Below are 16532 nucleotides of genomic sequence, written 5' to 3'. Positions count from 1 at the left end.
CCGGGAGCGTTATTTTTCCCTCGGGGTAGATAAGAGCCCCGGTAAATCCCGACAGTGGTACACCGACCGGAGTCAGCTCCTTCCTGTCAAGGCCAAGCTTCTCAAACACGTCCAAGTATAGGACGTTCACGCTACTGCCCGTGTCAACCATAACCCTCTGGACGTCCGTCCCCTTAACATCAATCGTGACCACGAGCGCCTCCATGCCGTGGTCGCTGCTGGTAGGTTGGTCCTCGAGGGTGAAGGTTATGGGCTCCATCTTCTGCCTCTTCCCGGTCTCCCGGGAATCCACTACTGCGATCGGGCAATTAGTCCGCGGTCGGGAAGCATCTTCCAGCCCACCAAAAATGACGTGGATGGTAGGTTTTCCGGACGGGCGGCTACCGGACGGAGGGTCGGGGTCCCGTCGGTCATCCTGACGATCATCCCTTCTGTCTTGCCCAGATCGATCAGAACGGTGATGGGAACGTCTATGATCCCTCCGATCGGTGTTCCTTTTGTTTTCCTCTCTCTTCCCCACACACTTGTCCAATTTTCCCCTGTTCAGCAGATCTTCCAACAATTGGCACAAGTGGGTACACTCCTCGGTGTCATGCCCGGCACATCGATGGTAAGCACAGTGCTTACTCTTGTCAGGGCCGTCTCGATCGGGATGGGGGAGCTTGATGAGATTGCAGGACTGGGCGTATTGCATGGCCTCCGCTGCGGATCGGTTCAAGGCCGTAAATTCTCCAGGCCTGGTGCGGGATCGGGGGTTGTCATCTCCCGACCTATGTTCCGCCCGCCCGGCCGGTGTACGGGACGAAGAGCCGACCTCCTGCAAACGCTTGACGGCATTCGCCTCGCCGGCGTTGGCATAGTCTGTGACCCTCTGAAGGGCCTCCTCGTAAGTGGTCGGGGGGTGTAGGATGAAGTCCTGATACAAATGTCCCGCCCGGAGAGATATGTGAAGCATGTGGGTGGCGGTCGCATCGTCCATAGGCTCGACCTCCCCGACCGCCGCTTTCCATTTGATGAGGAAATCGGTCAAGCTTTCCCCTTCTAGCTGCTTGGCCTTCTCGAGATACATGTAGGACTTCCTCACCACTTTGGAAGTGATGAACTTCCTCACAAATTTGATCGCTAGGGTCTCAAATTTATCGATCGACCCCGGTGGCAGGGTACGGAACCACTCTGCTGCCCGACCGGTGAGGGTCGAGTAAAAGGCTCTGCACATCACGGCGTCCGAAACGCCCTTCAGCATCATGTTGCTGAAAAAATCATTCACGTGGGCCTCAGGATCTGCCCGTCCGTCATAACTCTTCTCTCCAGAGACCTTTAAGTCGAGCGGGTAAGGCTGGGCCATTACCGCTGCTGTGAAAGGCGTCTGGTGCAGGGTTGACTGATTGACCGGGGGTGTTCCAGGGTACGCATTCCTGAGCTGCGCAACTTCCGCCTGAAGGTTATAGAGTAATCCTCGGGTTTCGTTGAGCTCGGCGGCTTGAGCGGCTTGGGCTGTATCCCGAGCGCGTCGCCGTCGGTGAGATCTCGACCCGCTATACCCAGATGAAGCCTCGTGGCTAGCTTCCTGCATTTGTACGTCTTCTTGCCCGCGGTTCGGGTCTTGGGGTCCCAAACGCTGGCGCATCTCCGGTCGAAGACGATCAAAAGCTACCGCTCGGGCAACTTCTTCAGGGTCCTCCGCTTGAACGGCCTGAGCTGGTGCCTCCATCGCATCAGCACCCCCCGACCCCAACCGCGAATGAGCCGAGCGTCGAGCCCGGGATGTGGACTGACGCTGCGGCTCCACTTGGGCGGTCGGTTGTACTGGAGGGGCGGCGGCTGGAGCTGTATAAGCAGGCGTATATGGTGGATAGCCGACCGGGGAAGTGTAGCACATTGGTTGGCCTGGCCAATACCCATATGGTGGAGGTGGGACTGGGTACGGATACTGGGCGGGATACATCATCGGCGGCTGCTGGTATGGCAGACCGGGTGGTGGGTATCCCGGTTGTATGTAATTCACCGGCTGCTGGGCGGCCGGGTATGTATTTGACGGATGCGGTGGTGAGAGGTTGAGGTTGAGGTCCATCGTCTGACCCTGCTGTTGGGTAGCATAGTGGTCGGAGGAGCTCGCCGCATCCGCCTGGTCGTCGGCAAAGTTGTTGTGTGCCCACGGATACATGTCGATGTAATGATCGGGTGCTCGTCAAGACGTTGGTTTCTTGCACGGTTCCCCACAGACGGCGCCAAAATGATACTGCTAATTACGCGCAAGCAATATATAACAACACAAGACCAGTTAAAGCAAGCAAATATCTTTATTGATCTCGGTAAAGGCCCTAAGTACAATCTACTTGGTCGCTCTGAGTACCGACTGATTGCGGTCGGGATTCTCTAGCAACAACCTATCGATCGTCCAAAAGTCCCTTACACTGTAGCTACTGTGGGTATTTATAGCCGCTATGCCGGGGACAAGATTCCAACCGTTCGGCATGTCCTCCACGTAGCCACCACGTGTCATCCTCCCGGGTGCCCTGCCTGTCGATGTAGAGAGCCGCCACGTGTCCTTCGTCAGCTCTTTCGCCAAAGGGCTACCGCTCGGTGGTCGATACCGTCGCTCGGGCAACTCCCGGTCGGTCTACGACCGGGTTCTTCTCGAGGAGCCCGACCTGTTGCCTGCAAAGACAAGGAAAAAGAGACAAAGGCTCCTTGGTCGTGGTGAAGCTATGTTGGTCGGGATATTCCCTACCACCTACAGTTGGAATCTCTTCAAACAATATTAGTACATATTTAATATTTTATACTTTAATTTTTATTTGCTCTCCTTTATGTCCCGTATTTGGTTTCAACCATACCCATACAATTATTTTATTGACAATTATAATCAATCTTGACTATATTATCTTGCATTTGTAAGCTTAGAATTACCAATTTAAATACGCAAATTCAACATTCAATTATCTATGCATAAACAATTCCAATATAATGATATACTTTAAAATACTTATTTAAAAAAAAACATTGGGCATTATTCCAATCGCGCGTAAAAAAACTAGTATACTTACAAGTTACAAGTCAGGTATATAAGTGTTTTCTTATTTTTGCGATAAGACCCACACTCCAAAAAAAGGCCCAAAATGCCCCAGGTCACAGTCGAGCGCAAATTATGCAGTGGACTCGTGTTCACAATGCATTGTGGACACGAGTCCAAAACGACGTCATTTTCAAGGAAAACGCGTCATTTCAGTTAAAAAAAAATTGATTTTGTCTCGCCGTTAGCGCCGTTAACGGCGTTATTCGTTTGTGCCATTATGAATGTACAATTATGGGATTATGAATGTACAGTTATGAAATTATGAAGTACAATTATGGAGTTATGAATGTAAGTTATAAAATTATGAACACAGAGCTCTGACATTATGAACTTACAATTATGAACTTATAGTGATAAAATTATGAACATAGAGCTCTAAAATTGTGAACATCGAGCTTTGAAAATTATGATTTTACAGTTATTGCATTATGAATGTACAGTTACGGAATTATGAATATACAGTTATGCAATTATGAATGTACAGTTATGAAATTATGAACATAGAGCTCTGACATTATGAACATATAGTGATAAAATTATGAACATAGAGCTCTAAAATTGTGAACATAGAGTTTCAAAAATTATGAAGTTACAGTTATTGAATTATGAATGTACAGTTACGGAATTATGAATGTACAGTTATGGAAGTATGAATGTATAGTTATGGAGTTATGAACATAGAGCTCTGACATTATGAACTTACAGTTATGAACATATAGTAATAAAATTATGAACATATACTCTTAACGGCACTGTTACCCGTGTCCAGCATGAATGCTGGACACGGTTCCATAGCATAACGATTGACAGTCGAGGCAATCGTTATATCGTGGAACAAGATTCACAGTGCATTGTGGACCTTTGTTCAATATACAAAATTTATGTTCATAATGTATAGAATTCATGTTCATAATACACATACACATAAACACGATATAATGAACGTGAATTCTGTGCATTGATAATCAATTTTTCATTCACTCCTATTTTGTGCGTATAATATATCAATTTAAACATATCACTTAGGAGAACTCGAATCCACTTTACCCGAACCAAATCAGAAGTGAACCTCACTAAAAATTATACCACAAAATGGTTACTTTAAATGTCAAAAGAGTAATGTTAAAGACCCGTAATATATTTCTCTCAAATCCATCCCTCATGATATGAGAACATCTAATTGGTAACTAAGTTCTATTAATAAGTTGTGGGGCTATCCAATTCATGGCAACTAATAACATGGCGTATTGGCGTTTGGTTGGAGGGAGGAAATTAGGTGAGAAAGGAATTGTAATTTCATGAGAGATGAATAATATGGGAATAAAGTGGTAATTTAAATTCCAGTGTTTGGTTTACATGAATAGAATTATTGGGAATTTCAATTTCAATGTTTGGTATACATGATAAAAAAAAGGAATAAGTAATACAAAGTCTAAAATGCCCATACTTATTATTATTAAAGGAGAGAAATTTCAATGTTTGGTATACATGATAATTGAAAGGGAATAAGTAATACAAAGTCCAAAATGTCCATACTTATTATTATTAAAGGAGAGAAATTTCAATGTTTGGTATACATGATAATTGAAAGGAAATAAGTAGTACAAAGTCCAAAATGCCCATACTTATTAAAGGAGGACAGAGGTGCAACCAAATTCAAACCCGGGAACTTACACATAGCACACGCGACACAGACCACCAAGCCATCATATTTTATTAGGAATAAGGGTCAAATAGGCCATCGAACTGCACACGATAAAACAATTAGGCCATTGAACTTAAAAAATCAACAATTAGGTCCCTAAACTAATCAATTTCAAACAATTCTTCCAATTTGAAAGTTTCCAACAGGTCAACAGGTCATCTCCCAAATTAATTATTTTTTTAAAATATAAATTTTAAAAATTAATTATTTTTAAGGGAAAATGGCACTTTTTCCCCCTATGTTATATACTTATAGCACTTTTTCCCCCTCAATTATTTATGTAAGCACATTAGCCCCCTCAATTATTTTAAAAGTGGTGGTTTTCCCCCCTAATATATTAAATTGACATTTCTACCCTTAAAGTAAACATTTTATTTATTTTACTTCTCCAACAAATTATTGCGTATATGTAGCTATTACCACGGTTCGGTTCGAACTGAACCAGACACTATAGCAATCGAATTAAAAGTTTTCAGTTATGATTCAGATCTAGAACCCAATATTTGGATTTCAATTTATTAAATTTAAGAATAAAAAAAAAAATTGGATCATGAACCGGCGGTTCCGGATCCCGTTCGCGATTTTGAACTGTCTATATTTTAAAATTTTATTTTTTATTTTAAAATAGTTTAAATTCAACAATAAATGTATTTTATTTTTCCAGTTCGGAACATGAACCGGCCATTCCAGTTCGCGATTTTAATAAACTCTAAATATCGCATTTTGATTATAAATTGTAATTGGAATATTTTGGTTTGGTTACTATAGTATCTGGTTTGAACCAAATTATAGTAATAATTTATTGGAGAATAAAAATAAATGAAATATTTATTTTAAGGGTAAATATGTCCATTTAACATTTCAGGGGGAAAAAGAGCCACTTAAATAATTGAGGGGGAAAAAATGCTATAAGTATATAACATAGGGGGAAAAAGTGCCATTTTCCCTATTTTTAAATTAAATTAAAAAAAAAAAAAAACTGGAATCCAGCCGGAGACGACCGTCTCCGGCTGGAACCAGTTTTTTTTTTTTAAATTTAAATAATTAATTTTTAAAATTTAAATTTTAAAAAATAATTAATTTGGAAGGATGACCTGTTGACCTGTTGGAAACCTTCTAATTGAAAGAATTGTTTGAAATTGATTAGTTTAGGGACCTAATTGTTGATTTTTTAAGTTCAGTGGCCTAATTGTTTTATTGTGTGCAGTTCGATGGCCTATTTAACCCTTATTCCTATTTATTATTATGAGAAAAAGGAATTGCAATTTTGTCTAACCAAACGAATGAATTGGCTTGCCTTCAAAATTATGTGGGAATTAGGTATGAATGAAATTATAATTTCCTCAAATCAAACGTCCCGTTAATGAAAGCCACATCAGGAGGAAAAATATTGGAGGTAAAATTTTAGGAGGGGAAGAAAACATTTTCAATGCCAAAATAGCTAATTTTTTCAACACTTCATAGTGTAAAGTGAACCATTAATATATATATATATATATATATATATATATATATATATATATTCATTTTTAGTATACTAAATGTTCAATTTTTAAAATTTATTATAATATACTGAAAGTTCATTTTTATGTATATTTATCTAAAAATAATCTTTAATATATTAAAAATAAATATTTAATTTATTAATAACCGACGGTAAACACCATCAACCCATTTCTGTAGCTTCGATTCCAACACATTTCGGAAATTAATTAGATGTCAGAAGAAGAAGAAGAAGAAGGGGTCATTGTCTAGAAACTGTTGGCAGCTTATGTCAAATTAAAACCCAATTTCTTGCAAATCTAGCTAAGTGGGCTCACCTCCTTGTTGAGAGTAATGATCAAGAACAAGAAATAGTTCATCTTCTATCCTTTGATTTTTTAGATATTTATTTTAGAAATTAAGATATTTGAAACCATCTTAATAGATTCATGGTCAAATATTATGAGGACTATAAAAAAGAGTTCAAGATTGTTATAAAAGTGATGAATTTTAGGAATAAGGTTCAAATTGGGCAAATTATGCTGTGCATCCGTATGCACCATGCATGGTGCATACGGATGCAACAACGACGTCGTTTTAATAAAACGCGCATCTCCCCTTAAAAAAAAATTAGGTTTGATTCCCAGCAACAACATATGAACTAAAATTTCATAATCGATGAACTAGAATTCCATAATCTAATCTATGAACTAAAAATTCTAGAATGAATGAACTAAAATTCCATAATCTATAAACTAAAATTTCAGAATCGATAAACTACAATTCCATAATCGACGAACTATAATTCCATAATCAATGAACTATAATTCCATAATCTATGAACTAAAATTCCAGAATGAATGAACAATATAATGTTGTTGCTGGGAATCGAACCTGAATTTTTTTAAAAGGGAAGATGCGCGTTTTTTAATAAAACGACGTCGTTTTGGCATCCGTATGCACCATGCATGGTGCATACGGATGCACAGCATAACGATTGTTCAAATTGACCACTGAACGTAACCTAAAAATGCAATTAGGTCACTGAACAAAAAAAAAGTACAATTAGGCCACTGAACACTCTAAAAACGTGCAATTAGGCCACTGAACACTCTAAAAACGTGCAATTAGGCCACTGAACACTCTAAATGTATGTAATTTTACCGGATAGTAGGTTACCTGATTACGTGGCAGCTGAATTGGCAATTTTAATAATAAATTTTAAAAAATTGAAAAAAAAAATTAAATAAAAAAATAAAAAATAAAAATAAAACGACGGTGTGGCCGCCGTCATTTTTTTAAAAAAATTATTAAAAATGTCAACTCACCTGCCACGTAAGCAAGTAACCTACTAAAATTGATGGTATCTGCTATCAGATGAAATTGCATACATTTGGAGTGTTCAGTGGCCTAATTGCACTTTTTTTTTTTTTTTTTCGTTTAGTGACCTAATTGCATTTTTTTTTGTTCAATAACCTAATTGTATTTTTAAGTTACATTCAGTGACCAATTTGAACCTTATTCCTGAATTTTATGTTTTTTTCTCATTTTCAAGGATTATTTATACTTATGCACAAGCAATAATTTGGTTTCACATTGACAATTTGATTGTGTGGGCTTAATTAGAAGGATCTGAGATGTGGACAAAATTGGTGCGGTTCCTGTCTGTCTCGTCGAACCGAAGCTGACGGCGTTTAATTTGAACAGCGCAGTCATGCATACACACGTGGATGGAAGAGAAACGGCCGCCATCCCTTAACGGATGGTTCAAGGTTGCTTCCAGCTTGCCCAAGACTCAAGACTGAACGCCTCAAGCATTTATAGTAAGAAAGCAATGCTATTTTCATTGTTATTTTCAAAACACACTTTTTTTTTTCTTTCTTTCTTATCCCCCCCACTTCATCTTCCATGCAATTATGTCAAACACTCTTCCTTGCACCTTCTTGTTTCACTCTCAAGCAACCATATTATTATTTGGATAAATTCATGGGGCAATTCCTCCTATCCTTATTAGATTTAGGTCAATATTATGACAAAATAGTGTGATCATTGAAAAAGATGGGCTGGAAATACTGTCAATGAACTTCGTCTATTAATTTGAGATAGATATAAGAATAACACACTTTTTATTTTCGAGCTATAATTGACTTCACTATTTTTATCTCCAAATTAGTTCAAGTATATATATATATATATATATATATATATATATATATATATATATATATATATATATATATATATATATATATATATATATATATATATTCAGGTGAGAACATCTCTTAACGTGAGAACATGCAGACTTCTTCAATAATGCATTAATGCACGGTATGTTCTACATAAATGCACAACTTCAGCTATGTGACAACTACATGAATGCCTGTGCATTCATGTAGTAACTATTGTGCATTCTGGTGCATTTAATTTCAAATTCTGAATTCTAAGGCACAGATAAGAGGAGATTGGATGTTGTTGATCTTGAAGCAGCCAGCCGGCCATAGCTTAGGATGCATGCACGGAATTGAAGTAGTCTCTAGGATGTTGCCTCTTTTTCCCTAATTAATTCATTAATTAAAGATGGGAAAAGGAAATAATAGTAGTTTTAATATTCAAAGCTTCATGATACAGTAAAACAGATTACATTGCTAAAGACCTTGTGCTTCATGAATAATAATTAATAAATATTTTTTATTTTTACTTGGACTTTTATTAACTAGACTAGACTACCTACACAAATAGTGTAAGAAAGTGGAATATTTTTTTTTTTCTAATGGATAGCATTTCGATGTGTATTAAAAAATGAAAAATATATACTAAAATATTGACTAAAAATACGATGAGTACAATATTCGATTCGTCTTATTTAATAATTAATCGGATCAATCTTATGTTGTGGGAGAAAATATCAATGCAATATGCAAAACAAATAATGAATAATTTCTAATAGTTTATGATACATTTAAATTTATAACATTTTAATGTAAAGTTATAAGATAGCGGTATTCAACCGTAAGTTTTTGAGTATGTTTATATTGACGACCCTATTTGGGGTATGACTCAATTATTAGTTTTCATATATACTTTTTCCCAAACAAATGCATGTACTTTTGAGTGGTAGAGAAAAATACTTCAAATATCCAAACCCATTTGAAAGTTTGACTTTATATGTACATGTAATTATACGATTTTGTGGTGAGCCAAAAGTTGGAAGGTTCATAGTGCCCCGATAAGTGTGCTATAGCCGTCGTCAGGTTAGGTATTTTTAGTTTGAAGTATTCTGTAAATAATGGATTTTTATTAATTATTTATTTACATATTAATTTAAGAAAAATAAAATTAAAACACATTTATTCTTTAAGAATATACTTAAGATAGAGATTGAATTAATAGTGACGGTTCACTACTTTAACTACTATTATTTGGATGAACTGTTTGTTGAAGTGAGTGAAGTAATCCACCACTCCAATTGCGAAAATTGAACTTTAATTTCATCGCTCTCCCAAAGGAGCCTAAGGGCCTAAAAGAGTAGCAATTTTTAAATTTGGTGTATCAGTTAATTATTAAGTGCATAGTGCATGCCCGGATAAAAAAACGACGTCGTTTTGTGTATTTTTTTTGTGTGACCCGCTACAATATATATTTTTATAACTCATAATGTACATTATTTTAAAGTATAATGTACATTATTCTAAAACATATAATGTACATTATATAATCTCAGAAGTTTCATATTCTAACACGTAATGTGCATTATTTTAATACGTAATGTACATTATTCTAACACATAACGTACATTATTCTAATACATAATATACATTATTTTAACACATAATGTACATTATTTTTACTCATAAGGAAAATGACTTCTGGAAAATGAGTCATTTTTCAGAACACATTTTCCTTTCCATCCAGTGTCTGGTTGCATTCTAAAAAACTGTCTTGGTGTGTTTCATTCATTTTTTGGAAAATGAGTAGAATTGTATAATTAAACATTTTAATTATTTTATTAAGAATATAACATGTATAATAATATAATAACAATTTTAATTATATAAAAAAAACTAATAAAATATCAAAATAACTAACCAAAGTCTTATAATTAAAAACAACAACAACGAACAATAATAATAAGTGGTATAGTAGTGGTGGTGGTGTGGTGGTGATGGTGTTGGTGATGCTGATGGTGGTGGTGGTGGTGGTGTAGTGGTAGTGGTAGTAGTAGTAGTGGTGGTGGTGTAGTGATAGTGGTAGTAGTAGTAGTAGTAGTGGTGGTGGTAGTGGTGTTATTTGTTATATTATAATAATAATAACAAAAACAACAAAAGCATGGTGGCGGGGGTGGTGCTAGTGTGGTCTTGTACTGGTGGTGGTGGTGATGGTGGTATGGTGGTGGTGGTGTTGATGGTGGTAGTGGTGGTGGTGTGGTATTGGCGTAAAAGTTGGAAAATGACTTCCCCAAAAAAGATGGGAAGTCATTTTCCTCCAAAACAAGTGATAGGGAATATACCCCGGGCATACGGTCCGCCCGTCCTGCCCGGCCATCCCGCCCGGACGCGCTCGGTACGGCTCCCTGCCCGGTTGACCGGTTACCTCTCGGCTTGGAACGATCTAAGGCCTCACCAGTGACTAGCCGGTAAGCGGGCAAGACAGCCGGGACGGGATGGGCCGTGCCAGTGGCAGGAGATGCTTGCCACGCGTACGGTTGCATGCTTGCCTCCCCAGGGCCCAGTGCATGCTCACCACGTGTCCGACATGCCGGGAGGCCGGATGCTTTTCCCCATGTCCCTTATAAATACTGCATTAATTGCTTGAGAGAGGGACTTTTGGATTAGGCTACTTACTAGATTAGAGAGAGGATCCCGGTCATCATATACGATCATATCGGTCCGTCTGTAACTCTATTGTAACCTACACGTATCAATACACGGTTATTTTATCCACATCAACAAGCATATTTTCCAAAGTCAACGGAAAATGATTTCGGTTGACTTGATTTTCCAGGCACATCCAAACACTGGAAACTTGAAAAATGATTTTTAGAAATTATTTTCCGAGTTTCCAAACACACCCTTACATTAAATTTCCAAACACACCCTTACATTAAAAGATGGGATATTCCCAATTTATTATGCAAACTCAAAGTGCGGTTAGTCTCCCAATCATATCGTTACTAAAATAGAGTGTTGCCCGCATGAGCAACTCAGTTTTCAGTTGGTTATATGAGTGAAGTTTGAGAAGAATGACCAGAATGCCCTACTGTGGGAGCAATCTCTCAAAGTGAGGGGCTCCTTTATCATGATTTATTTACATCCTCCTAGATGTTCTGTTGGAGTTGGCCTGGAGATTCAACATTTTAGGAAGAACTAAAATAGTGGGTTGGTTGCTCACCATTTTGATAAAATCGATGGTTTAAATTTATGTCACAAATAATTTTAAAAAAAAATTAAATCTACACCGTAATCATAATTAACAAACTGCTTTTTTTTTTTTTTTTTTTTTTTTTAATGTAATTTGTATTTGAATGATTAATATTAGATTTTAGTTAGATTGACTAATATATACTAACTTTGTAAAATACAAATAAAACTCACTTTTTAGAAGTCATGTTTCTACTTTCTTTGTGGCTTCGTTGATGTTGGATGGGATATGAGTCAACTATTAAAAATTTGAAGGTCAAGAGATTGAGATTCAGATGCAAAAGTGGATTCTCTGTGATATATATATATATATATATATATATATATATATATATATAAATGGGTTCCGTGCAGTTGTATGGTTGTTAAGGTGCGTTGTTTTTCTTCTTAAGGTGTATGGTTTATTTGTGTGCTTATGGTGCGTCAGTGTTAAAACTTAAGGTGCTGCGTCAACCTAAAGCTTAAGGTGTGTGGTTTTCCTTCTTAAAGTGCGTTGTTTTTCTTCTTAAGGTGCATGATTTGTATACTTAAGTGCGTCAGTTGTGTGAAACTTAAGGTGCGCCGTTTTAATTAAAACCTTAGGTGCGTGGTTCGTGTTCTTAAGGTTATTTGTTTGAGTGCTTAAAGTGCATGATTTGTGTACTTAAATGCGTCATTATAATGCTTAAGGTAGATATGCGTCAACGACACAACCGCACGGAAAGTCATTCCCGCACCTGAACCCTTGTCACGAACATTAGAAGTTCGGATTTAGTATTAACTTGATTTATCCCTTGGTGGGCTTAAAAGTAAATTTAGAATATACTTCAATAAAATCGAAAACACAAGTTAAAAAAAAAAAAAAAAAAAAAAAAAGATCGAGTTGATGGAGTGAGTACCACTAGAGCACTCTGACCTCCTATTTGCCATCTCTTACTCATTCCTTTCCCCACTATCCCAATTCCCACCACTAATAAAGACAAGTCAAGAAACCCTAATGAGTAGTCCAAAGAAGTTACCCTTCCAGAACACCCTTTAATTAATACCCAAATGGTTGTTAGTCGGCGACTGATAAATTTTGATTAGTCATCTGTAACTTGTGATCTTTTTTTTTTTTTTTTAATGTAAATAAAACTTAGCGTCTCATTATCTTTATTGTTTTACTTGCTCTTACCGTTTCATTGGTATAGATAGTAAATTTCGAATGTTTTAGTTAAAATTATAACGGTCGAGTAAAGTTGACAAATTCCTCTAAACAAAATATGGAAGAATTGAAGAAGCTAATACGGTTTTGTAGTCAAGTTGCATAACTTGTGAAAAATGAGAGGCCACAAATTTAATATCAAGATTGGCAAAAAAGAAAAATGTTAATCTCTCTTACTATTTTTTTTTGAATGCTACTGACTCTATTACAATGTAGTATATGTTCTCAAACGTACTGAAACACAAAGAGTCAATAACATCTCCACTAAGACTTGAACACACAATCTCCCATATGAGAGTCCAACCTAGGTGACATCTGAGCACGAGATGGTTGGCACTAATTTTACTTCTTAGATTAAAAAAATAAATTTATTTATTTAAAAAAAAAAAAAAGACTCCTTATATTTATTGCGCAGTCAATTCCACCGCAAGTTAATTAAATAAGAAAGTCTCATGAAAAAAAGTTCATGCACAAATTAATATGAAAGAGTTTAATAGAGTAACATCGTGTGATTCATGTGAAAAGATAAAAATTAAAATTAAAAGTAATTTTAGGAGGGGGGAAATAATATTTTAAAAAAATAATAAAGTGGGGACAAATAAAATAATAAAGAAAATTAAAGTGCAGCCAGCAGTTATGAAAATGAAAAGTTGATGATTACGTCATGGTGGTGACATGGAGTGACACGTAATCTAGGGCTATTTGGCAGCTGCATAGATTGTGCTAGGAAGTTGCCAAGGAAGCTGAGATGGAAGGATCACATGATACTACCTAAGATTATGTATACATATATATAAGCAGCATAATTATCCAAAGCTAGTCTCCAACAACAACCTCTTCAAATTCTTTGGTGTGCTGCCACCCAAATCAAAAGTCTTCTTTCTTCATCTTCTTCTTCTTCATTCAAAAACCCATGTCCAATAACATGAACCCTAATTTCCTAGGACCAAACATGATGTCCACTACCCCTCCATCATATACAAACCCTAATCTCCATTTTCCCCCTGAAATGCTCCAAGATTATGACTATGATTTCGACCTTTCCTACGTTAATACCCTCCTCAATGATGATCATCACTACTCCAATGTTGTTAATAACAACCCCTTTGCTTCTTCTTCTTCCTCTTCTTCATCTCTTTTCTCACACCCACTACTACCTCCCCCCACCATTAATGTGCAAGACAAGAGTAGCACTACTTCTGCAAGCTCCGGCAGCTCTGGCTTTGATGGAATAATGCCCACAACTACTTATCCCATGCAAGAAGTGTAAGTAACATTAATCTATCTTCTATCTTCTGCCGGGCCATTTCTTCTATCTTCTTCTCCCAAAAGGTGGCCCGACAGGGCATGTGGGAGGAAGTAAATCACAGTAACTTAGTGGCTCAGTAGACAGGACCAAATGTTGGTGCGCATAAGGGATTTGCCCACTTTAGACATAATTCTCACACTGTCACTACTGAGTTCTGAACTTTGGTCTCTTCTCCCTCTAGTAATCCATTGAACTAAGCATGTGTGGGCATCTTATTCTATCTATCTCATTTTATATAATCCACTAAAACCCAGAGATAGATATAAGTTAATGATTCAGTTAAAGTCATAAGATTGATAGGGCTGATGAGATCAGATATCTATCTTAATTAGATAGGATCCAGAATTGAAACATGGTAGGTAAAATGAGACGTATAATATAATAAGAATATATTATTTAGTTATTAGTGTAGTTTTCATTTATTCCTTATATATGTTATCGTTTTGATGATTATATTACTAATCTTTTTATATTTTACAAATAAATTAAGCAGGAAGTCCATGAGGCAGATGGTGAATAGAACAAAGGCGAAGGAGAGGCTGTCAATTGCTTTTAGGACCAAGACTGAGCTTGAGATCTTGGATGATGGATACAAGTGGAGGAAGTATGGGAAGAAAAAAGTTAAAAGTAACTCCAATCCAAGGTAAACTTATTTACTAGATCAAAGCTCTACCACATAACCACATTCAATGCCCCATCCACCCGAATTCGATCCTGTGACCATTTATTTGAAATAGTAACAGAGATGTCATCACACTACAATTCTCTAGTTTTTCATTCTACATTTTCATTTTTCAAATTCTCTAGATTTTTATTTTTTTTTCATAAAAGAATATAAAGATTTTTTTTTTTTTTTTTTGTTAGTGTGTTACTAATTGGAAGTATTTATATATATGAGCAGGAACTACTACAAGTGCTCACATGAAGGGTGCATAGTGAAGAAGAGGGTGGAAAGAGACGGAGAGGATTCAAAGTTTTTGATAACAGAATATGAAGGAATACACAACCACGAGAGTCCATATGTTATATATTACTACTAAGACATGATGGCAACCCCGGTTATGAATAGGTTCGATGTCTTCTCCAAATCACAATCTCATCAATATTCCCAAACAAAGTAGTTCGCAGTTGAAGCTGATTTCTCTGCTTTTTTGTGATTACATGATTTTGTGTATGAAGAATGGGATGGAAATAACCGTCATTTCAGTACCTTTTTGACCGTCTTTTTCAACCTTTAATATTTTGGTGTCTTTTTACTCTACACTTCTCGTCTTGACTTGACGATCTGTCGTCATTGATCACAAGATAAACTAACCTTTTTTTTTTCCTTTTTGTTTAATCAAGGAGAGATGTATCTATCACCAGAAATAAAACACATCTCCCACCTCTTGATTAGCATCTTTCTTTTTCATTTTGACTCCCTTTTGTGGGAGGATGAGGCAGAGCTTTCTTTTATATTTGTGTGTATGTGCATGGCCTGATGGCCAAAATAGTATGTAATTAGTAAATCAGTTTTTGTAACTTCTGCTAAATTTTACCTGAAAATGATTTTGTAGTCTTAACTTGTTCGGATCCTTTGTAGTACGCGAGGAAGGCCAAATGTTAGATATGTTAGGAATGTATGTGGTTACATTTAGTCATGACTACTCAATAGCCTATTGTATAGGACATTTACATACTAGTATTATTGTAATCTTCAGAGAGATAATTCAATACTGTAACAAACTCCTTCATTTGTGATGGGGATATGGGACCCTAGGGGGTCCATTTTATTGGGAAAGTATTGGCCCAACTAGGGGTGGTGAAAGAAGGAGGTTGGCCCAAGTCTTGTTGGGCTTGGAAGACAAGCACGCATGGTGGGCTGGGGTAAAGAGCATGGACCGGAAGGGGAGAGGTAGGTATGGCCTGAGGGGGGGAAGGTAGGTGGCCGCGGGGTGGCCGGCGGCCGTGGCCAGAAGAACCGCCGGTTGGGGCGCTGGCCCCAGTAGGCCACGGTGCGCCCAGCGTGCCAGGGGCGCGGGCCTGGACTCCCCCGCGCGGGGACGTGGGGGCGGTGCTCGCCGGCGCCTACGACCAAGGCGGGACGCTGGCTGTGGCGCCGGCCCCGGCTGGCGACGCCGCGCCCAGCGCGCCTGGCCCGTGGCTGGGTGCGGGCCCGGCGCCCCGTGGCGGGGGCGCGGCCTACAGCGTTGTGGCGGGTCGCCCGGCGGCCCGGTGTGGGGGTGCGTGTAAGGGGCACAGGAATTTCGGAAGCATGGTGGACGTGCAGATTGGCGTACGGAAAAGGAGGGAGTGGCGACTAAAGCATGTGGGGCACGTGGAGGCCCAGGAGGGGTGGCGGCAGGTTATAAATAGGG

General features: G+C 38.0%; 1 protein-coding gene across 2 annotated transcripts; it reads left to right on the top strand.

Annotated features, from left to right (window-relative positions):
• The first annotated feature begins 944 nt into the window (after positions 1–944).
• Positions 945–15570, top strand: LOC109151105 (probable WRKY transcription factor 51). Of its 2 annotated transcripts, none has more exons than XM_019299020.1 (4): positions 945–955; positions 13683–14132; positions 14669–14818; positions 15077–15570. In XM_019299020.1, exons 2-4 carry the CDS (start codon positions 13780–13782, stop codon positions 15213–15215), a joined length of 642 nt encoding a protein of 213 aa, XP_019154565.1. In that variant the 5' UTR covers positions 945–955; positions 13683–13779; the 3' UTR covers positions 15216–15570. The 2 variants fall into 2 exon arrangements, with proteins under 2 accessions (XP_019154565.1, XP_019154563.1); XM_019299018.1 differs by having other exon boundaries at positions 14666–14818.
• The last annotated feature ends 962 nt before the right edge of the window (positions 15571–16532 follow it).

The sequence above is a fragment of the Ipomoea nil genome, unplaced genomic scaffold (assembly GCF_001879475.1).
Source record: "Ipomoea nil cultivar Tokyo-kokei standard unplaced genomic scaffold, Asagao_1.1 scaffold2283, whole genome shotgun sequence".
Classification (NCBI taxonomy): domain Eukaryota; kingdom Viridiplantae; phylum Streptophyta; class Magnoliopsida; order Solanales; family Convolvulaceae; genus Ipomoea; species Ipomoea nil.
Note: the sequence above shows the minus strand (reverse complement) of the source record. Positions and strands in the feature narration are given on the sequence as shown.